Raw genomic sequence first — 23869 nt, 5'->3', positions numbered from 1 at the left:
GGGATCGGATGGCTCTGAAAGCCAGGAGCCCAGGGCAGGCACTTCTATTTCATTAATTTGGGCTGGAAAATAGGTACATTATAATTATATTTTTTAAAAACCCAGCAACCGGAGGTCGTGGTGCTGAGAGCTTGGTGCGGGAACAGGCATCAGGAAGAGCGGGGGACCCGGGTAGGCCGGGCTCGGGAGCCAGTTGCAGCTCCCAGCCCTGCCGGGAGACGCAGGTACCGCGGGGGAGAGCTGGGGGCGCAGTGCAGGCAGCTGTGTCAATTGTTTCCCCTCCAGGAACTCGCCGGTGTCTAGGGACGGTGGGTTGTTCAGCTGCACTGGGCCTGCTGGGGTCGCCGCCTGGGAGCCAGGAGGCAAGGAGCTCGCGGCTCCGAGCGGGCCTCGACCTGGCCTGGCGCAGTTAATGACAGCAGGAATGGGGAGGCCCAGGGAGCTGGGCACCCGATCCACGGCCACAGCCGTGAGCGATGTCGCCTCGGCTCTTTAATGTGCCGCCCGCATCCCCTCGGTCCTTACCTAGTTCTTTCTCCCTCTGTGCATCCTGAACCCGTTAAAAGTGACCCCTGAGAATACTGGATGGTATTGAGGAATTATCGTTAACCTTGTTGGGTGTGATGACGGTGATGTGGTTAAGGAGAGAAAAAAAAAAAAAGACGAAATACTAAAAGTTTTGACAGATTAAAACAAACAAACCAGCACTCGCTGGCCAACTTCAAATGGTCCAAATGCCAGGCCAAGTGCAGACGATGGGGTGAATTCACGTCACGGCCTACCTGGGTGAGGACGTCCAGCTGGCCTACAATGTGCTCCAGCATGCTGGTCAGTGTCTGGGGAATGCTGACGGGCTCTTGGGGCTGGCTCTGCATCGACTCCTGACTCCTGCCCCTGTCTGGTGGGACGGGGGAATCCACTTCTGGCTAAAGACAATGAAAGGAAAGAGAACCCCTTAGTCTTGAGTCAGTGCTTGAGGAAACACCGAGAGGAAGGGCTCCTTGAAGGATCAAGTGGAAAACCACCAGCAAACTCGAGAAGACGAGTTCCAAATGTTGGTGAGCAATGGCGGTGTGGCGGGACTCCCACATCCGGGCTTGCGCGCTCCCGTCCAACCCCCCTTTCTGAGCAGAGGCCATGAGTGAGGAGCGGAATCAAAACACCTGGCAGTCCGGGCTGCAGGGGCCTGGGAGGGATGTGCAGGTGGGCTCTTGGAGGCCCTCAGAGAGGCCGGGGGCTGCCAGCTCTTCACACGGCATGCCCTCCACCAGGCCTGTTAGAGTGCGGGACCCCTGAAGCCCAGCCTGGCTCTGAAGTCACCCTTCCTCCTGGTTAGCTCAAGGCAATTCCCAACCCCGGGAATGGGGATGGCCCAGAACCAGCGGGAGGTTCCAACCCTGCCCTGGCCAGATCCCCTGGGAAAACAGATTCTACGTGAACGTCCTGGCCTGATGGCTGGCGGGAGTCAGAATCCACAGGACAGGCACCCTGGGCTGCTTCAGACAAGACTCCAGGAACATGAGGGACTTGGTGTTTCTGCCTAAGATCCTCAGTTCCCAAATGCAGAAGCCATCCTCCTCCTCCTCCACCACCACTGAGGGCAAGTGATTTCCTAAGGGGGCTCATTCCAGTCCAATGCGTGTCCCCCAAAAGTCAGGCACTGCTCTGCACACAGACAAAGGCTTCTCCTGACCCCAGAAGCATCGTTCATGTGTTCAGCAGGGCAGAATGCTGGGAGCCTCCCAAGGACACGGTGGGCAGATGCTCAGGAACCTACAGTTCCTCTGTGGGCTCGCCCCCTGTGGGAATGACACGCTCAGTGAGGCCGACACTCTCGGCCAGCCCCCAAACCCCAGTAACCCATAAATGCAGCCACACTTGGGGCTCAGTGTTTTCAACCACAGCCTCACTGATGGACATTCCAAATGTTACCACATCATTCCCTGGCTTTGCCAGTCATCCAGGGCTCTCTACCGGCACTGGGAGAAAATTCAACCCCCTGGACGGGGCATCCTGCTCCTGCCTGCCTCCTTCCGCAGCTCCGCTCCCACCTCAGTGCTCCCGTGCCCAGCTCCCAGGGCCCCTCATCTACCCTTTCTTCCCCCTGCTCCGAGTATCCTGTCCTCCACTCACCATGCAACCCCCCATGCCCCATCAGAAGCTCCTCTGTGCTCCGCACCTGGGCCTGCCCCATCCCTGCCCTGTTCCTCCAGCCACTGCGTCTCCAGGGCCAGGACACATGAGTGGGATGAATCAATGCCACACCACCCACAGGGCCTGCCACCTGCCCATGTGCCTGTGTCCCCTATTCCTGTCTTCTGCCTGCACTCATCGCTCCTCTCCCCTCTAAACCCAGGGCATCACTAGGCTCAAAGCTTGTCAACTCCCCATACACCACAGAGCCAGGGTACTCCACCCAGCACTCCTCCACCCCTCAATGCCACAGCCACTAAAGAATACTGGCTATGACTGGGGCTCACCTAGGATGCCTCACACCTGCCACTGGCAGCCGGCTTACATCTCCTCTGAGTTGGCCCATCTTTTGGATAAATCCAGTGGCCTAGCCCCAGGAAGATGCTCTGCCCTGGACATGTTCACCTGGGCAGGCCTCAGAGTCCTTGAGAAGAATCAGCCCGGAAGAGGATTCCCAACCATCATAGAAGGGCAGTTTAGCACGTGGACCCTACCTGCACATTTTCCTTTATTAGGAAAGTGTTCTAATCTCATAGATAACAAACTCTCAAGCGCATGTCGATTTGAACTTGGAAAAATGCAGGCCCTGGTGGTTAAAGAGAAATTGAATTTGAGACACAAGCCTGAGGAGGATTCTTGAAAGCAGGAGCAGGGCCATGTCCACATGCCCACCGTCGGCCTGTCTGCTTGCGGCACTGTGGCCATTTTGTAAGACCTCGGCCCACCGGGGCTAGGCTCTTCCAGTCCTCCAGGAATTGATACACTTCAGCTCTCAAAGCCCATCCCAAAAGGAAATGTTCCAGAAGCCCTGACTGGCCTTCACCTCACCACAGCGGCCCCCAGACCCAGGCAGTGCTGTCGGGAGACAAAGCAGAGTGCAGCGGGGAAGAGCAGTGACTCAGACAGGCCGTGGTCGATATCTGAGCTCTACCACTGACCAGCTAGGCGGCCCTGGGCAAGAGGTTTAATCCCTCTGGGCCTCCACTTCCTCATCTTCTATAAAATGGGGGTGATGACTGGGCCTGCCCTTCCAAGGGCTGGGCTGTGAGAGGCACTTATCTGCAAATCACCCACAGGCCTTTCTTGAGAAGCCAGTGCCTACTGCTTCCAAAGGACCCCCTTCCAGACATGCACGCTCTTCCTCTGGACACTGAGTCCCCCTGGCTCCCTCAGGAAAGGGCACCAGAGGGAGGGTGGGAACCTGGCAGCCCTCTGTCCTGACAGCCAGATGGGCACTGCCTGCTGCCTGGGAAGGAGGGGATGGAAATTCTGAGTGATTCTGCAGAGTGGCCCAGAAATGGACAGTGCCGAGCCGAGTCTCTGGAAGCAGGGGTGGGGGGGGTGAGCGCCACTGATTTTACCAACAGAAACCCTCCTTCTGAGCCCAAGCCCAGCCAGCTCCAAGAGTACTGAGGACCGCAGCCACATGCCCAAGCCAGGGAGGTGGCCTCTGGAAGAGAGGGCTGCAGGAACCTGAGGCTCAGACAGCAAGTGACTGTCAGAAGGTACCCAGCCTCCAGCCTTGCTCACCAGTCCAGGGTTCTGCCTGCCCTGGGCTATTCCTCCAGCCACAGCATTCACTCCTGCTCTTACCTTCACCAGGACACTGCCCTTCTCTGCAACCTTGTCCGCTCTTACCAGAAGACATTACAGCACTTGACACACCGCACGTAAAGATGGCTATCGCTGTGATTTACTTGCCACCCATGTGCCAGCATTTTATACGTCACTTCATTTACTCCCTACAATGACCCCTCACAGCAGGCATTACTAACCTTAATTTTCAGATGGGGAAGCAGGCTCAGGGAGGTTAAATCACTTGGTCTAATACAGGAAATGACGGCTGGGATCTGAACCCAAAGTACAGGCATTTCCTGACAGGAAGCAGCCTCTGACAGGTGACATGGCCTGCGGATTTGCTTCCACACCCCCAGCTCCTCTCTTCCATCCTTGTGGAGGCTCCTGGCTCCTGGCTCTAACACTTTTTGCGTCATTCCCCCACCCCACCTGCCCTGGAATGCCTGCCTGGCACAGAGCTGAACAAAGAGCAGGCCCTCCACACACACTCGATGCCTCAAAGAGCCAAGCCCATCCTGGTGACACTCCTGTGAAATGAAACCTCCCCAAAGCAAAGGGCCAGCAGTCCCGCCCCATACACCATCGCAGGCACTCACCTGCACTCCAGCACTCTGCAGATGTGGCATTTCCCGAGAGCTCAGCAGATAAGCGATAAAGCAAGAGATAAGAAGATGATGCGCAAGAGCAGGAAGAGACGCACTGCGAGGGCTGTGACGGGATAACAGGAGCAGTGTTTAAGGGGAGAAATCCTATCAGTGCTTTGTCTGTTCCACATCCAAGAGTACTAGGGGCCCTGCCTGGTGGTCCTCGTTAGTTCTCTCACAAGTAAGATTACAACATTAACCCAAACACACATACCTAGAAAGTCACACCAAGTGGACAACTTTCACTTGTACCAAATATAAACATCTTAACATCAAAAGAAAAAAAAATGATCAAACTCAGAATAGATGAATCTATTTAACTTCGTGGCAATCTCATTTGGGGTCTGTAGGTGTCCCACCCTGGTGTGGGATCCCGGGCTCCCACAGTAGTTTAATCTACTTGCCTCAGTTTCTGTTGCTGCCAGCTTGTCATACGCCACCATGAGCTCAGCACTGCGCACCGTAGGAATTGCGTAAATATCTGTGGTTGCTTTCAGCCACTCAAACACATGGGTAACCAACACATACATTTTCATTAAAAAACAAAACAGCAGGACTTCCCTGGTGGCCGCAGTGGTTAAGAATCCGCCTGCCAATGCAGGGGACACGGGTTCAAGCCCTGGTCTGGGAAGATCCCACATGCCACGGAGCAACTAAGCCCGCGAGCCACAACTACTGAAGCCCGCGTGCCACAACTACTGAAGCCCGCGTGCCTAGAGCCCGTGCTCTGCAACAAGAGAAGCCACCGCGATGTGAAGCCCACACACTGCAACGAAGAGTAGCCCCTGCTAGCCGCAACTAGAGAAAGCCCGTGTGCAGCAACAAAGACCCAATGCAGCAATAATAAAATATAAAATGAATAAATAAATCTTTAAAAAAAATTAAAAAAACAACAACAACAAAAAAACAAAAGCGCAGAGCTTGCAGGTCTTCCTTGTGACAAGAAATCAATCCATCTGGGATAACTTCTTGACTGGTCTCTGGATTGCCTATGGTCTCACCTTTTCATCATCAAGATGCAGGTGTGGATAAGAAGCTTCTGCCTAAGGTAGAGAAAGTTGGGGGAAGTATTAATCCTATCCTAACAAGAAAAAGAGCAACAATCTAAAAGGATCTTAACTTTTCTTAAATCAGAGAGCTGAGATCACAGAGCCTGAAATCTAAGGAAAGGCAGACTCTTCCAAGGAAAACAGAAAGTGAGCATCGGCTCACCTCTGGCAAAGCCTGGGAAGAAGGGACACTGACTGCCACATAAGTGGGTGAGAAGAACTGAGTTATGCATGTTAACAAGTTGCAGAGGCTGGGAGTGGCCAGGGTGAGAATGAAGAACGCCTGGGAGCCACAGGTACAAGGGGAGTTTGTACCTGCTCACAGGGTCTTCTCCACAGACCTCCGCTGGGCATTCATGAGAAAGACCGGGTGGGGGGAAAAAAACATCCTTGAGGGTGCAGGCCTGGAGGAGGGGAGTAGACACAGAAAAGGCACGAAGCCCTGCCAAGACCCTTCTTGCCTACGGAACAAAATCCTTAAGCTACTGGGGGAAGAGCAAAAAGAGATGAAAGCCCCTCTTCCCTTGTGGGAGAGGCAGGAAACCATCCTGAGTGGAGATCATCGAGGTATTCAAAGGCTGAGGAAGAGGCAGGACTACTGAGAATGCCCTACTTCTTTTTTTTTTTTTTTTGGACATCTTTATTGGAGTATAATTGCTTTACAATGGTGTGTTAGTTTCTGCTCCATAACAAAGTGAATCAGTTATATATATACATATGTTCCCATATCTCTTCCCTCTTGCGTCTCCCTCCCTTCCACCCTCCCTATCCCACCCCTCCAGGCGGTCACAAAGCACCGAGCTGATCTCCCTGTGCTATGTGGCTGCTTCCCACTGGCTATCTATTTTACATTTGGTAGTGCATATATGTCAATGCTACTCTCTCACTTGGTCCCAGCTTACCCTTCCCGCTCCCCATATCCTCAAGTCCATTCTCTAGTAGGACTGTGTCTTTATTCCTGTCTTACCCCTAGGTTCTTCATGACATTTTTTCCCTTAAATTCCATATATATGTGTTAGCATACAGTATTTGTCTTTCTCTTTCTGACTTACTTCACTCTGTATGACAGACTCTAGGTCTATCCACCTCATTACAAATAGCTCAATTTCGTTTCTTTTTATGGCTGAGTAATATTCCATTACATATATGTGCCATATCTTCTTTAGCCATTCATCCGATGATGGACACTTAGGTTGTTTCCATCTCCGGGCTATTGTAAATAGAGCTGCAAAGAACATTTTGGTACATGACTCTTTTTGAATTATGGTTTTCTCAGGGTATATGCCCAGTAGTGGGATTGCTGGGTCATATGGTAGTTCTATTTGTAGTTTTTTAAGGAACCTCCATACTGTTCTCCATAGTGGCTGTACCAATTCACATTCCCACCAGCAGTGCAAGAGGGTTCCCTTTTCTCCACACCCTCTGCAGCATTTATTGTGTGTAGGTTTTTTGATGATGGCCATTCTGACTGGTGTGAGGTGATACCTCATTGCAGTTTTGATTTGCATTTCTCTAATGATTAATGATGTTGAGCATCCTTTCATGTGTTCGTTGGCAATCTGTTTATCTCCTTTGGAGAAATGTCTATTTAGGTCTTCTGCCCATTTTTGGATTGGGTTGTTTGTTTTTTTGTTATTGAGCTGCATGAGCTGCTTATAAATTTTGGAGATTAATCCTTTGTCAGTTGCTTCATTTGCAAATATTTTCTCCCATTCTGAGGGTTGTCTTTTGGTCTTGTTTATGGTTTCCTTTGCTGTGCAAAAGCTTTGAAGTTTCATTAGGTCCCATTTGTTTATTTTTGTTTTTATTTCCATTTCTCTAGGAGGTGGGTCAAAAAGGATCTTGCTGTGAGTTATGTCATAGTGTTCTGCCTATGTTTTCCTCTAAGAGTTTGATAGTTTCCGGCCTTACATTTAGGTCTTTAATCCATTTTGAGCTTATTTTTGTGTATGGTGTTAGAGAGTGATCTAATCTCACACAGGTGTTCAGTTTTCCCAGCACCACTTATTGAAGAGGCTGTCCTTTCTCCACTGTACATTCCTGCCTCCTTTATCAAAGATAAGGTAACCATATGTGCGTGGGTTTATCTCTGGGCTTTCTATCCTGTTCCATTGATCTTTCTGTTTTTGTGCCAGTACCTTACTGTCTTGATTACTGTAGCTTTGTAGTATAGTCTGAAGTCAGGGAGCCTGATTCCTCCAGCTCCGTTTTTCGTTCTCAAGATTGCTTTGGCTATTCGGAGTCTTTTGTGTTTCCATACAAATTGTGAAATTTTTTGTTCTAGTTCTGTGAAAAATGCCAGTGGTAGTTTGATAGGGATTGCATTGAATCTGTAGATTGCTTTGGGTAGTAGAGTCATTTTCACAATGTTGATTCTTCCAATCCAAGAACATGGTATATCTCTCCATCTATTTGTATCATCTTTAATTTCTTTCATCAGTGTCTTATAATTTTCTGCATACAGGTCTTTTGTCTCCTTAGGTAGGTTTATTCCTAGATATTTTATTCTTTTTGTTGCAATGGTAAATGGGAGTGTTTTCTTGATTTCACTTTCAGATTTTTCGTCATTAGTGTATAGGAATGCCAGAGATTTCTGTGCATTAATTTTATATCCTACTACTTTACCAAATTCATTGATTAGCTCTAGTAGTTTTCTGGTAGCATCTTTAGGATTCTCTATGTATAGTATCATGTCATCTGCAAACAGTGACAGCTTTACTTCTTCTTTTCCGATTTGGATTCCTTTTATTTCCTTTTCTTCTCTGATTGCTGTGGCTAAAACTTCCAAAATTATGTTGAATAAGAGTGGTGAGAGTGGGCAACCTTGTCTTCTTCCTGATCTTAGTGGAAATGCTTTCAGTTTTTCACCATTGAGGACGATGTTGGCTGTGGGTTTGTCATATATGGCCTTTATTATGTTGAGGAAAGTTCCCTCTATGCCTACTTTCTGGAGGGTTTTTATCATAAATGGGTGTTGAATTTTGTCAAAAGCTTTCTCTGCATCTATTGAGATGATCACATGGTTTTTCTCCTTCAATTTGTTAATATGGTGTATCACATTGATTGATGCATCCTTGCATTCCTGGAATAAACCCCACTTGATCCTGGTGCAAGATCCTTTTACTGTGCTGTTGGATTCTGTTTGCTAGTATTTTGTTGAGGATTTTTGCATCTATGTTCATCAGTGATATTGGCCTGTAGTTTTCTTTCTTTGTTACATCCTTGTCTGGTTTTGGTATCAAGGTGATGGTGGCCTCGTAGAATGAGTTTGGGAGAGGTCCTCCCTCTGCTCTATTTTGGAAGAGTTTGAGAAGGATAGGTGTTAGCTCTTCTCTAAATGTTTGATAGAATTCGCCTGTGAAGCCATCTGGTCCTGAGCTTTTGTTTGTTTGAAGATATTTAATCACAGTTTCAATTTCAGTGCTTGTGATTGGTCTGTTCATATTTTCTATTTCTTCCTGATTCAGTCTTGGCAGGTTGTGCATTTCTAAGAATTTGTCCATTTCTTCCAGGTTGTCCATTTTATTGGCATAGAGTTGCTTGTAGTAATCTCTCATGATCTTTTGTATTTCTGCAGTGCCAGTTGTTACTTCTCCTTTTTCATTTCTGATTCTATTGATTTGAGTCTTCTCCCTTTTTTTCTTGATGAGTCTGGCTAATGGTTTATCAATTTTGTTTATCTTCTCAAAGAACCAGCTTTTAGTTTTATTAATCTTTACTATCGTTTCCTTCATTTCTTTTTCATTTATTTCTGATCTGATTTTTATGATTTCTTTCCTCTGCTAACTTTGGGGTTTTTTTGTTCTTCTCTCTCTAATTGCTTTAGGTGCAAGGTTAGGTTGTTTATTCGAGATGTTTCCTGTTTCTTAAGGTAGGATTATATTGCTATAAACTTCCCTCTTAGAACTGCTTTTGCTGCATCCCATAGGTTTTGGGTCGTCGTGTCTCCATTGTCATTTGTTTCTAGGTGAGAATGCCCTACTTCTGAGACCCAGGGACACAGGGCCTAAGACTGAAACTGGCCCAGGACAGCAGAGAATTCCTCCAACAAAGCTAGCAAGCACCAGGTAACAAGCAACGGCAGTCTACTGCTGGGGGAGGGACAAGACCATGGACACAGACATCCTCTGAGGGGCAGGACCCCAGGGTAGGTTGAAAGCTGGGGGTGGAGCAGGAACACTGAGAAAAATCCTCCAACACCCAGACCTCACCCTAAGTACAAGGTATCAACTCCTGATAAGACTATTTACCCCAGTCTCTGCTATTCTGAACATGATGTCTGGCATTCAATAAAAACTTATGAGACACTCAAAAAGGTAAGGAAAAAAAAACCCACTGTCAAGAGACAAAGCAATCAGCAGAATTAGATTAAGATGACTTAGATGTGGGCACTATCAGATGGAGAAAAAATAATTATGATTAATATGTTAAAGATTTTACTGGAAAATGTGGACAACATGCATGAACAGCTGGGGAATTTCAGCAGAGAGGTAGAAATTATAAGAAAGAGTCAGTGGAAATGCTAGAAATAAGAAACCCAATACCAGATATGAAGAATGACTTTGTTGGGCTACGACTGGGTTGGCCAAAATGTTCATTTGGGAAGAGGTTTTGGAAAAACCCGAACGATCTTCTTGGCCAGTCCAACAGTAGGCTCAGCTCAACTGAGGAAAAGAAACCAATGACCTTGAAGACAGATCAATTCCTTAAACTGAAAAATAATAGGGGGAAAAAAAAACAGAACAGACTACCTGTAAACTGTGGGATAATATCAAATCATCTAATACATGTGTGACTGAAATCCCAGAAGGAGAAGAAAGAGAAAAGAGACATTTCTTATAGTACAACTTTACTGGTAATGAATTCTCTCAGCTTTGGTTTGTCTGGAAACAAAAAAAGGGGGGGGGGGCTCTTTATCTCTCCATTTTTAAAAGATTTTTTTTCTGCATATAGAATTCTGGGTTGACAGTTTTTTCTTTGGATAGTTTAAAAATGTTACTTCCATGTCTTCCAGTCTGTGCAGTTTTATGAGAATAGTTCTGTAATTCTTACCTTTGATCCTCTGTATATAATGTCTCCTTTCTTTATCTACCTTTAAGAATTTCTCTTAATCTTTGGTTTCAGAAGCTTGAATATAATTTGTGTAGGGTTCTGTTTTGTTTTTGTTTTTTCTTCAGCCTGCTTGTCATTTCTCTGAGCTTCTTGGATCTGTGGTTTGATGCCTTTCATCATTTTCCAAAAATTCTTGGCTATTATCTTTTCAATAGCACCAAAAAACATGAAATGTGTTATCAGTTTCCTATGGCTGTTCTAAAAAAAAATTGTCACATTTGGTGGCTTAAAATAACAGAAATTTATTCTCTCAGAGTTCTGGAGGCTGGAAGTCTGAAATTAAGATATCAAAAGGGCCTCACTCCCTCTGGAGGCACTAAGAATCCTTTCTTGCCTCTTCCAGCTTCTGGTGGCTCCAGAATTCCTTGGCTTATGGCTGCATAACTCCACCCTCTGCTTCCATCTTCACATGGCCTTCTCTTCCCAGTGTGTCTCTTATAAGGACGCCTGTCACTGGATTTAGGGCCAACCTAATAATACAAGATGATCTAATCTCAAGATCCTTAACTTAAGCACATTGGCAAAGATGTTTTCACCAAGTAAGGTCACATTCACAGGTTCTGGGGGTTAGGATGTAGACATATTTCTTGGCAGGGGGGGCACTATTCAACCCACTACAAAATGCTTAGATATAAATCAAACAACATATGTACAAAATCTGTATGCTGTAAACTAAAATACACTGATGAGAAAAGACTAATATCAATGAAGAGATATACCATGCTCATGTACTGAAGGCTCAAAGTTGTTAAGATGCCAGTTCTCCCCAAAATCATCTATAGCAATCAAAAAGCTTATTCCAAAATTTATATGGAAAGGCAAAGGAACTAGAAAAGCCAAAATATTTTTGAAAAAAAGAACAAAACTAGAGGACTCACATTACCCGATTTTATGACTTAGTCTAAAGCTAAAGCAATCAAGACAGTGTGGCATTGGTGAAAGGACAGACACATAGAGCAGTGAACAAATAGAGTCCAGAAATATACACACAGATATATGGCCAATTAATTTTTTTAAATGGTACACCACTTACCAGAGAGAAAATAAGATAGTTTTTTCAGCAATTGCTGGAAAAATTGGAATCCTTATGCAAAAAATGAGTTTCAGTACATATCTCATACCGTATACAAAAAGTAACTCAAAAATGATTCATAGATCTAAATGTAAAACCTAAAACTGTAATACTGGTATGAATTTTTCTTCTAAAACATAGGAGAACATCTTTGTGACCTTGGGATAGGTAGATTTCTTAGATATGACAGCCAAAGTATGATCCGTAAAAGAAAAAGCCAATACAATGAACTTCATCAAAATTCAAAACTTCTGCTCTTTGAAAGACACTGTTAAGAAAATGAAAACACAAACCACAGACTGGGAGAAAATATTTGCAAGTCACATATCTGGTAAAGAACTTGTATCTAGAACACCTAAGAACTTTCATAATTCAATAAGACAACTAATTTAAAGAACGGGCAAAAGATTTGAAGACACTTCACCAAAGAACATATAAAGATGACAAACAAACGTAAAAAAATGTTCTACATCCTCAGTCATCAGGAAAATGCAAGTTAAAATCACCACGAGATATCACTTATACACCTATTACAATGCTTTAGAGTTAAAAAGACTGACCACCCCAAGTGCTGGGGAGGAGGTGGAGAAACCTGAACTCTCATACACTGCTGGCGAGAATGCAAGATGGAACAACCACTTTGGAAGACAGTTTGACAGTAACATAAAAGGTTAAGCACATACCCATTACACGTCTCAGCCATTCCACTCCTATTTACCCAAAAAGAATGGAAGCATATGTCCATAGAAAGATATGTATGTAAAAGTTAACAGCAGCTTTATTTGTAATAGCCCCAAAATTGAAAATAACCCAAGTGTTCACAGACAAACAAATTGTATATCCATTTGATGGAGTAGTACTCAGCAATAAAAAGAAATGAACTATTGATAAATGTAACAACATGGGTGAATCTCAAAATAATTAAGCTGAAAGAAACCAGACTGAAAAGAACATATAACTATACGATTTCAATTATATCAAATTCTGAAATATGCAGAAAAAAGACTCGTAGTTGCCTGGGGCTGGAGGTGGAGGGACTGGATTGACTACAAAGCACAAGGAAATTTGGAGGGACGATGGAAATATTCTATAACATGATCATGGTGGTGATTACATGACTGTCGAAACTCAGAGAATGGTTCACTTTTTTAAATGGTGAATGTTACTATTTGTGTACTAATAAATCTGACTTAAAAAAGAAAAAGATGCAGTTACAGCCAAAATGCCCCTAGGATTTTGACACTGGCCCAACAGGCCCATCACATGACACTGCACTTGACACTACCCATCATTGCCACTCTGCACTCAAGGTGAAAATCACTGCCTCGCCGCAGGACATTACCAGTGGGCAAAACCCAAGGCTAAAGACCGCGGGTCAGGCCCGTGAGGTCCACCATTGGTCTGGGGATGATGGTTCCCAAATGCAGAAGGTCAGAGTCACATTTCAGTGACTCCCCAGTTGTTAGCAGATGTCTCAAGCAAGGTTTTCCAAGCAGCAGCTGCCCAGTCTATGGAACTTCAGGTCTCAGCGGCTTAGGGGTCCATACACAGTTTGACAGTCATGAGCAAGTGAGGTCTACATACACCTGGCCAGAAGCCAGGAGTGGCTGGAGTTCTACCATAAAGATGTCATGAGCTGACTTGACAGAATGCCCCCCTCTAGTTGGGCAGGGTGGTCAATTATTAACACCTGCTTAAGATGGAAATGTCTCCTTCTCTTTTAGTCTCTAACACCGGACCTTGCCCCCTGCCCAGCCTGCTCCAGAAACTAAAACTCTGTAACAGACAAAAGTATCTAGGAACTAACTGGTCCAAGGCTTGGGTCTGGCCAGAGAGGGGAGCCAGAGGTGACCCAGGCCCAAGATCTGGACTGTCTCACCAGTTACCCTCCTAGTATAGACCCTGAGTACAAAACGAAGAAATGGACAGACACACACACCATGGTTGAATCTTTTCAACTTAATCTTTCATCGAACTGCTCATCACATAGTCTGCTAAGCAAGGGTGCAGATTCACAGACACAGACGTTCCTTGGTTTTCACCTCAGGCCTTTGGCTTTGACAATTTGCCTCATAGAAAGTTAACAGGCATCCAGTTCGCCTGCCTCCCTGTCTGCTAAACCTGGCCCTGGCGAGGAGAGCAGGGGACAGAGCAGAGCTCACTTGGGCTCTGCTCAGTGCCAGCTTCTCAAGTGGAAATAGACACAGCTGTTTTCTCAAATCAAAGCTCAAAAGAAACCTGGTACTGTATTCCCCGCACATATTTGTGGACTAGATCTACTACAGCCTTGTCTGCCCTATAATTTAGGGTTCCGGCCTGGAGTCCAACAAGAGAGGAAACTTCTGGTTCTAAACATAGCCTTGAACCCAAGAGGAAATTCTAGTTTCTTAAAATCATCTAATTGTTTGGCAATCTTGCCAATGTTCTTCCAAGCCAGCCCAAGTATGTGTGTGGGGTTTGGTTACCGCTGCTGGCTTTTGTCTAGAGTATGAATGTGCAGGGTGCCTCCATGTGTTCCCCACACCAGGCTCCCAAGGACAGTGAGCCAAGAGGCTCAGGGGGATGGGGCTGGACAGCTTCCTTTGAACTCAATCAGACTCTCCAAGATGACAGATCCCAATTCAGTATAAGAGCCACCCTGTGACCCCAGGCTCCCACCAACGGGAAGCAGACAGGGTGTCCTCTGAACTAAGAACTGTGAAGCGGTCAAAGGATGGGTCTAACCTGGAGGAAGAGGGATCCACGTGCCTGACCCAGGTCTCCTCACACAGAACCAGTGCCGTCCAGGCACCAAGACCACAGGCAGCTTGGCCCACTTTCTCACCTCACAGTCCTCTCCCGAGGGTCCCTCTGAGGCAGGGGCCACAGCTGCCTCTGTCATCCTATTACACCTGTGTGGGTCACAGGCCTCCCTGGCATGTGGGAGATGTTAAATGCACAAACCACGGAACCCCCGTCTCCTCACTCAGGCCCTAAGCAAGACCAAGGCTCCCACCCACAGGGCTATGTCAGCCACTCCTGGGCTCAACCCCAGCCATCTCCTGCTGACTCCCCAGACGTGCTCTCCAATACTTGGTTTCCAAGTATTTCTCCCCACGCAAGAGGGCTGACTTATACAGCTAAATGTGTTTCAAAGGCGTGAAAGGACGGCCTTGGTAAGAAGCAGGAAACAGGAAGTCATTCCAATGTCCAGATATGCCCCCAGGAGAAAAAAGTAGGGCAGGGGAGGACTGTCCTACTGAAACGACACGTGAGGGAAGCTGTGGGGAGAAGCGGGGGAGGACGAAACGGGGAGAGGAAGGCTAAGCAGTTGCAAACTGGTGGCAGCCATGAGAAAGCAAGCAGACCATCATGCAGCGAGAACTTTCCTGTGCCCAGGGGAGGTCCTGGCTCTCCTGGTTCTGAGCGTGGAGGAAAACCAACCCAGGCTTTAGGGGTGGAAGCCCTCCAGGTCATCACACCTGGTACAGCCAGAAACACGCTGGTAGGTAGCAAGGCAGAGCCCAGGGCTCAGGGACACGGATGAGAAGGAACAGGGCAGGGCAGAGTGGCGGGGTCCTCCACACAGCCCAGGGAAGCCTCAGGAGGAGGCAATGCTGCAGAGCATCTGCTGCCAGTCTGCCCAGAGTTCCTGGAGAGGGTGCACCTCCAGAGCATTTTGAGAAACGACAACGTCCACAAGCAGAAAATGCCGCCCTGCGGTCCCCATGCTGCTGACCAATACCTTTGTAAGAACTCCCTTTGAACACGACCTGTTTCCTGTAGGGCCGGCTCCTGCTCAGTTCAGCTCCACACACGTCACTAAGGGCCCACTCCAGGCTGGGTGCTAAGTAGCTCAGGTTGTTACCTCCTACCTTGAGACAGAAACACCTGCCCTCCCCACCACAAACACCTGAACCGAGACACCCTAGGCAGGAGATCAAGGCTTCTGATAAAGCTTAAGTGTTGACTGTTGTTTTTGTTTTGTTTTTTTTAATTAAACTGCTTTGAACTAATTTTAGACTTAGAGAAAAGTTGCAAAAAATAGTACAGAAAATTTCCATATATCCCTCCCCAAGGCTCCCTCAGTGTTAACGTCTTACATAACCATTAGTACAATGGTCATGCCAGGAAATTAACATTGGGACCTTTCCATTAACCAAACCAAGGAAGGGCTCCATTTGAGCTTCACCAGTTTACCCATTAATGTCCTTGGATCCTGATGTTCCAGAATCCTATCCAGGATCCCACACTGCATTCAGTTTTCTCTTATAGTCTCCTGCGATCTGTCCAGCCCCTCAGTTTTCCCTTGTATTTCATGACCTTGACATTTTTGAAGAGTACTGGTCAGTTTTGTTGTCAAATGTCCCTCAGTTTGGATCTGTTTGATGTTTTCTCACAATTGGGGTGAGCTTATGCATTTTTGACAAGAGCACCACAAAAGCTATATGCATGACACCACAGGGCTCACACGGACAGGTCTTATATATCAGTGATGTTGACCTCCCTGCCAGGTTTCTCCAATGCAAAGTTACATCTTTCCCTGTGTAGTCAATCATGGGGCACTGTGGCTTGGCACTGTGGCTCTTTAAAAGGGAACGTGTGGCTGTCATTACAAACTCTGCGTGTCAGCCCGGCTTGCTGATGGCCGCAGCTGCCCCACAGATGAGAGGCATCTAATGAAGATGAACGGCAGAGCCGACGTCTCTGGAAGCCGCCGAAGCTCTCGGTGACAAAGAGGAACAGTAGCAGTTTATTTATAGATCCACTTGAAGACAGCTCATTGTAACTACTGGAGTTGAATTTTTAAAACCTCGGGAACAAAGGCTGGCTATTTTAAACTCTCCTTGCACTTAGTTCAATGGAGAGTGTTAGAGGCACCAACCATCCCCGGGCACCACTCCCACCACTCGGCAATTCATATTTTGTGCAGCATCTCAGGACAGGAGCAGAGCCTGTCAAGACAGATAACCAGGACCGGCTCTGCCTACCCCGCAGAGGCGGCGGGCCTCCGATGAGCCAAAGCCCTCACCCTGGTGCTGCCCAGGGAGGAGCTGAGGGAGGCTGCCTCCCCCCACCCCAACCCCGGTGTCTCACAGCTTCCCTTTCCTGGAAAATGAAGTTGCACACAGCTGTTGTGAATCAAGGTTACATCACCCCTCTCCCTCCCTCCCCCTGCAGGCTGTGAAGAGGGACAGCGCACCCCAGCGGACGCCTACCCCAGGACAGCTGGCAGTAGCTGGCCCACCTGCGCTGACACATCTCCAGGCTGGGACAAGGGCGTCCTGGAGCTCAGAGTACACAACTCTCCCTTGGGAGGGTGGGAGGGTGGAGCCCCAAGGCTCCGCCTGGCCCGGCCCAACTGCAGCTCTAAGCTAAGAGCGCTCAACCTCTCCACGTAGCAGGACCGTGGTGAGAAGGGGAGACATGGGCTCTCAAAGGCTCCCATGTCCCTATTTGAACAAAGAGCACACGACAATATTCTTGACACAATGCAGAAAAATGTGAACATGGACTAGGCATCTGGTATTAAAGAAATATTAATTTTGTTGGATGCGATAAGAGCACTGCAGTTATTTAACCCAGAAAAGTCTTTATTTAGGGTAACATATCTGGATTAAACAAAAATATTCCAACTCTTCTAAAAAAGGGTGGGAGGCGATGAACAAAATAAGATCGGCAAAATGCTAAAGCTAGGTAAAGGACACATGGGGGGGTGGTTCATTATATTATTCTCTCTACTTTTTGTGCTAGCTTGAAAATTTCCACAATACAAAGGGTATTTTTTGTTGTTGGTAAAAAAATAAAAGCTCCAGGCTACTTTAATGAGCTGTGGAGCTGAGGCCAGGCAAGCGGGACCCCAGGAGGAAGGTGAGGCACAGGATCACCCCCACTCTGGTGTTTCAAGCACAGGAGGCAAATTAGGCTGAATCCACAAACGTTCAGACCAGCTTTTGGCTCTGCCATAGCGAAAGCCCCGATGGCACCAAGAGCATTCAGTGAACCCTGCAGCAATGTCCGGACCTTCAAAGAAACTAATTTTAAGATAATCTCCATGGAAACCATCTATTCTGATTTTTTCCATGGTAACCAATGAGAACATAAACACACACATTATCCAACACCCTTACACCACATGGGCAACGCTGCCATCCAATCTGGAAAATACAAGCTGAAAAGGGATTTTTTTCCATTGAAAATGAAAAGGACTAAAACTTCTAGTCCAGACATGTAGATTCTCCCACCCTCCACTGCCCATACCACCCCTTGCCACCTGCCCCCAAACTGACAAACCAGGTGAGAAAGTGGTTTCCTTCATTTAGCCTGGGACCATCAAACGCGGCGAAAGGAAAGCGCCAGAGCCTGCCTCTAGCCTCACGCGCTCAACCCACGCTGCCCACAGACAGCAGAATGTGTCCACTGAACTCTGATTTCCTGAACATTCTGCTCAGGCGTACAGATGCACGTTGGGCACCACATGGAGACCAAGGTCCCGGGCCTCCAGGGCAACAAGTTCAGCCTGTGAAAAACTGACCATGGCAGAAAGGGGCTGCTCCACCAAGCACAGCGCTCTGGGTAGGTGGACCAGGAAGATTTCACAAGCTGCTGTCCTTCCTAGGAAGGCTGCACGGAGGAGGTGCCATCTGCAAAGAGACTAAAAGGAGGAGCACGGCTCTGCTGGGGAACAGGGGGGTGGAGCCAAAGAATCACAGTCAGATTTAAGCAGCTGGGTCTATTTCCACCTGTGGCTCATTTCTTCCATTTTCAGGTTTCTAGGTTTGAAAGCAGCATGGAAGGGAGGGAGGGAGGGAGGCAGGGAGGCAGGCAGGCAGGCAGGCAGGCAGGCAGGCAGGCAGGCTAGCTCTCAGATGCCACCCTCTACTGCACATGCATGGCCTCTGCTGGCTCTCTGTGGAGAGGGGACTTGTCAGCATGGCCTAACCAGGCTGTGGATGTTTATCATCGCTGTCACCAAAATGGTAGCATCACTGCAGTGGCCCCAGGGCTGAAACAAAGGCACTCTGAGGCATGCGGTGTGCCCCGCCCAGGGCTGTGTGTGCCTTGTAGTAAAGCACCACAATGTCAGGACCCCACTGTCCTGTGATTTGGGCTCGATTCCCCATGTGCAACTGTGGAATCTCCACTGACCTTGAACCCATGCTTTGGCTGCCAGGCGGAAAGGAAACGCAAAACAGCTCTGAGTCCCTTGAAAGGGATGAGAGCTCTCACAGGTGTGTGTGAGCGAACAGGTTCACACACCGGGTGTGTCCCGATGCACGCAGAGCTGGACACAAGGGTGTCCAGGCTTTGTCTGGGTTCCACACTGTGACTAGCTTAATACATCTTGCCCTGGATTTCTGAGACTACGTCCCCTGTTGGTTTAAGTCATTCATAGGCCTTCCTTCCTAAGAATTGTGCCATTCTCCTCTGGATAGGGACCTTGTGAAAGGGATGGGAATTTTCCAGTGGCGGGAAACTACCATCAGCCCCTCAAAAGGGCAGCTCAGAGAAGGGAGTTCAGTTACTGCCCCATCCCACAGCCCCATCCTCTTGGTGCCACTGCTGTCATCGTTGTTTCAGGGCTTGTTCCTGCTCTTGCTTCCTGAAGGCACTTCCGCAAAAGGCTCTACAAAGAAGACCTCCACCTGGGGGTTAAAATGTTGGGCCACAAGCACCCAGGCCGTCTCAAGCTCAAGTGTCAGAGACTCACCTGCCAGCTTCCCTAAAGACCCAGCAGACTCTGGAGGATGGGAGGTGACCTAGGTACGCCCATCTGCAGGGTAAGAGGTGGACACTAAGGACAATGCAGGAGGCAGGTGGCCTGGAGAACATGGATTCAAGCACTGATGACTGAACTGATGCAGCAGCACTAATGGCCAGGACAGGAGCTGAGAGAGGATGACAGGCCCGGCGGAGGCCCACGGAGGGCTGCCCTGGGTCCCATCCTCTAACTGATGTCCTAGGCTGGGAATAAAACCACACATCTGCCTGCCCAGTTGTAAACAGAGCTCAGTGGGTTTAAAGAGTGCCTGCAGGTCTAAAGAGCCTAAAGGGCAGCACTGGGATTTCTTTGAACACCGCACCAAGATCAGAACCAACCACACCGCTCTTCCTCTTCTGGAAGGAGGAAGACTACAATGCCCCAAACTGGGCTGAAGGGACACCAATTCTCCAGGTGCCTCTCCCAAGCTGCAGCCCCGTGAGCCATAGAAACTTGCTAAGATGGACAGAGACTCACTCTCTCTTTCCAGCCACCTCCCTGCCCACGATGCCAGGGTGTCAATCGGCTAGACTGTTTTCCAACCAACCAGCAGCATCAGCGTCACTAGAAATTTGTTAGGAATGTAAATTCCTTACTGAATCAGACACTCTGGGGATGGGGCAAGCTGAATTTTAACAAGCCCTTAGGGTGATTCTGATGCACACTAAAGTTTGAGAACCACTGCAAGAGGCTTGCTGCAATAAATGTCAAATGTTAAAAGACCTCTCCTCACTCCACTGCCAGGAAGCCCAGTAACTCTGCCTGATGCGTTTCTGCAAATATTGTTCTCGCGCTTGTCAAAGGCAACCCCTCCCTTCTTGTAAACACAGTAATTATTTAACATGTGCCTGGTAGCAGCCCTGACCCCCCTCCCAGTAAGTCAGTTGTAGCCTCTGGAAGGAAAGGAGAGGGCGTCCCTCCTGCCTCCCAGTACTGGATACAACAGGTCAGCGGGGAGGGCTCAGCCCCTCACTCTGATCCCTGGGCCCAGGAAGCCCCTCTGCTAGGGGCGTCGAATATCTGGTGCTCCTCGACTATGCATAGCCACGTTACCCATCAGCTACTGTCCAAGGGTGCTCTCTTTCAAGCAGGAAACTTTCTTTAAATATCGCAGTTTGGTGACAAATATTGAATCTTCTATATTTCTAGTCTCCTCTGTCTTCCCATGGAAACTAAGAAACCTAGAGCACTTTCCATGACTTCCATTCAGGTAAAGGTGGGGAAAATGCAATCTGGGTGTGGAGTGAGGCATCTGTCTGAGCACCTCTATCGCCCAGGGTCAGCAAAGGCTGTGGCGGCCGCCCTGCCCTGCCCTCACCCCTGCAGGATGGTCTTTTGCAGAGTGAGCCAGTAAAATGGAAACTGCCCAGAGAAGTAATGTACTCCGGGGGGAGAAATCACGATACAGAGAATCCAGATGACCTGTCTGAGGTTACAGGAGAGATGTGCCACACCCAGCCGGGCCCCAGCCTCAGCCTGGAACAGGATACAGGGGCAATACTGTCAGCCAAGCTCTTAAAGTGGCTCCCAGAGCCAGAAGTTTCCAGCACCATCCACCTCCCTAGGAGGGCTGCCCGAGAATCCTCTCCAGTACAGCCATCCTCGTAAGATTGCTGTCCTCACCACGGGAAGCACCTGGCCAGCCAGGTCTCTTACTGTTCCCCTGTACTGTGCCCAGCCCCAGGCCATTCCAGGTGATCTGGAGACACCTCACAGAACAGGAACCTCGGGGTCTTAGTGGGGGGAATAATGGGGACCAGCAACGGGGAGTCAAATTTCACCAGAGGCCCCAAGGTGGTGCTGCCAGGACTCAACACAACTGCACAAACACAAAAGTGACGAAGAGCTGTTTCTGAGTCACCAGGGTCTGTCCTGTGCTGGGCTTGCATATCTGTCCCAGGGGCTGAGGAGGCTAGGATGCCCACTGAGAAATGGGGAGAATACCTCTTGATCGTTTCCAGTCTAGGGTCTCTTACTTTTGCTAACAAAAGGGCTGAGACCCAAGGGCACAGGCTTGATTGGTACCTGGGCCACTCACCAGCAGGTGACCTTTGGGCTCAGGTTTCTCCTCTGTGCAGCACAGCAGGCAGGAATGAATTAGCCCATGGGAGTCATCCACTAAGTCCCAGGAAACATGAAAACAAAGTCCCCACTGTTCCTAAGTCAGCCCCCAAGGCCCAGGCCCTGCCAGGCCCAACAATGGCCAAACCAGGCAAGAAGGTACTGGGAGGGGCCAGGGAGCATCTGCTTTCCTGTGTTTCTCACCAGGCTCTCGTTCACATGGATGAAGGAGACTGTGGAAGGCCAGCTATTCAGCCAGAGGGTGCAGCAGAGTGAGAGCCCCCAGCACATTAAGAGGCAAATCTCGACCCCCACAGATGCCCCGAGCCCAAGGCAAGGTTAGCCGATGTGTTAGGAGTCTGGGTCCCATGAAACCAATACTTTTCCAAGATGCCTGTGTGCCTGGCATCCTCTGACTGAGGATCTGCTGCCAAGAGCCCCTTGCAACAGCTTGGAGAACTCAGAGCCAGAACTGGCCTCAAGTGGAGAAATGAGAGGCTCCCCTCTAAGACACTTGGGGTTCACAATGCCCCATCTACCAACCCACACTTCTCCTCACTATGAAAAGCAAATGCCAGCCAGAAATGTGTGTTCTCAGTAAAAGACCCAAGTCATCCAAGTTCCCAAGCGAGAAAGCAAATCTATGAGGCAGGTGGAAACGGGTCCCTTCCCCAAACCTGACCCAATGACTTCTCAGTCCAGGTGCCTGCATGAGAACCCAGATCTTGAGCAAACGCCACCTGGAACTCCCAGATCCTCAGAGTGGGGCAAGATCCAGTGCCAAGCCTCTCTGGGCCAGGGGTCAGGGGCCAAGAATCCCTAAGTCAAGTCCACTCTGTATAGCACCCCAGAATGGAAATGTGGGAGCTGAAGGGGGGCACAGGGAGTGTCTGGGGCTCCCCCTTCAGAACCAGAGAAACTAGGAAGAAGAAACAGGCCATCCTTAGGGAAGGCTGAGGCCTTGGACCAGATATCCTCGGCTAACCTGACCTCCTCTTCCTGGGGACAGTCCTAGCACTGAGGCTCAGGGGGTCCTGGGCAGCACACCCTGAGGAGCAGGGGGTGAGGGCGGGGAAAAGAGGCCTATTTCCACCCACCTCATGGATTTGCTTTTGTGTCTGCGAGAAGAGAGGACTTGGGCTACTCATCAGGAAGCACAATTGATGCCCGCAAGAGTCCAGAAGCCACAGTGGACCTCACAGGGACAGTCTGCTGAGCGGAGTCAACCTCAAATGTGACCCGGTCAGAAGGGCCCCCACCCCCGCCTGCTGTCCCTCACCGCAGCAGGTTTGGAGCACATTAAGCCCCCTGCCCGGGCAGGGGACTCGCCTAGCTCTGTTGGACAGAGGAAGGAAAAGGAACATTTTAAAAATAGCTAAAGCTTGGTGAGCACTTGCCACATGCCGGGCACGGTTCCAAGTGCCTGCTTGGCACGTACCACCTCGTGAAATCTCCCAAAGGAGGACCTGGCATCTCCCCATTTGAGGTGAGTGGAGAAAAGCCCTCAGCCCTAGACCTCAAGGTTCTCTGAACTGGAGGGCAGCCAGCCCAGAGAACTCAGGAAGTGGTTTTTTAGTTTTACTGAATTACCTAGAATTCGGCCTTCTTCCGCTCCCGCCCCACCCAGCACAACCTTCCTTCTCAATTGCATAACAGGCTCTCAGATGTTTGAAGAGAGGGCAAGAATAAGATTATATCAGAATAGATGCATCTTTGCTATTAAAAATGGTTTTACGATGCTTCTGTGGTTGAGGTAGAAGTCAGCTATAGCGGCTGGGACTTGGGGGGCACATGCCAAATCCAAGGTCAGCCAAGACAGTGGTCCATAGCCTCAGGGACAGACCAAAAAGCAGAGACAGTAGGAGGGAGTGAGAACGGTGAGGATGAGTGCAGAGAGGGCGAGAGGACGAGGGCTGTAGCAGGAACAGAGCTAAACAGGAGCCCCTTGAAAACGCCGGCACAAGCCCCTGCCACAGACAGCTCATGGGGCCCCACACAAGCCCCTCTGGGAGGCGGCTCATCTGCTTGAAACCTTGCAACCTTCCTCCAGCCACGCAGCGTGTCGTGGGGCAGACCACGGAGTTTCCTGCCCACCCTCAGCCCAGTGCACGGGCTGGAGTCCTTCCTCTGCAGGCTTCCAAGCAGAGAAAGCTCCCCAGCCACAGCCCTGAAATCCCTCCTCATCGCAACTCAGCCAAGAATAGAGGGAAAATGGAACCCATTATTCTCATTCTGAAGGGCTGGGAAATGGCTTTTGCTTTTCAACATGAAATGTGTCTAAAAATAAGCTGTGAATTTCAACCAGAGGTTGAAAATAGCTCCGGCAGTGAACAGAGCTCTGTTCAGAGTGGGCTCAAGGATGGCCTTCATTCCAAGAGTGGGAGTTGAATGCCACAGTCAGGGCAGGGGTCCAGCGCAG

The 23869-nt window shown here is 48.7% G+C and overlaps 1 protein-coding gene across 2 annotated transcripts in view; it reads right to left on the bottom strand.

The window, feature by feature from the left end:
- POC1A (POC1 centriolar protein A) overlaps positions 1-23869 on the bottom strand; it is a 95146-nt gene that overhangs the window by 20140 nt on the left and 51137 nt on the right. For both annotated transcript variants that reach the window (XM_030867339.2, XM_060307812.1), the window contains one exon: positions 783-926. In XM_030867339.2, the coding sequence (XP_030723199.1) occupies positions 783-926 (144 nt within the window). The remainder of the gene's footprint in view (positions 1-782; positions 927-23869) is intronic.

Source organism: Globicephala melas, chromosome 11, assembly GCF_963455315.2.
Source record: "Globicephala melas chromosome 11, mGloMel1.2, whole genome shotgun sequence".
In the NCBI taxonomy this organism is placed as follows: domain Eukaryota; kingdom Metazoa; phylum Chordata; class Mammalia; order Artiodactyla; family Delphinidae; genus Globicephala; species Globicephala melas.
This window is presented reverse-complemented; position numbering and strand designations above follow the sequence as displayed.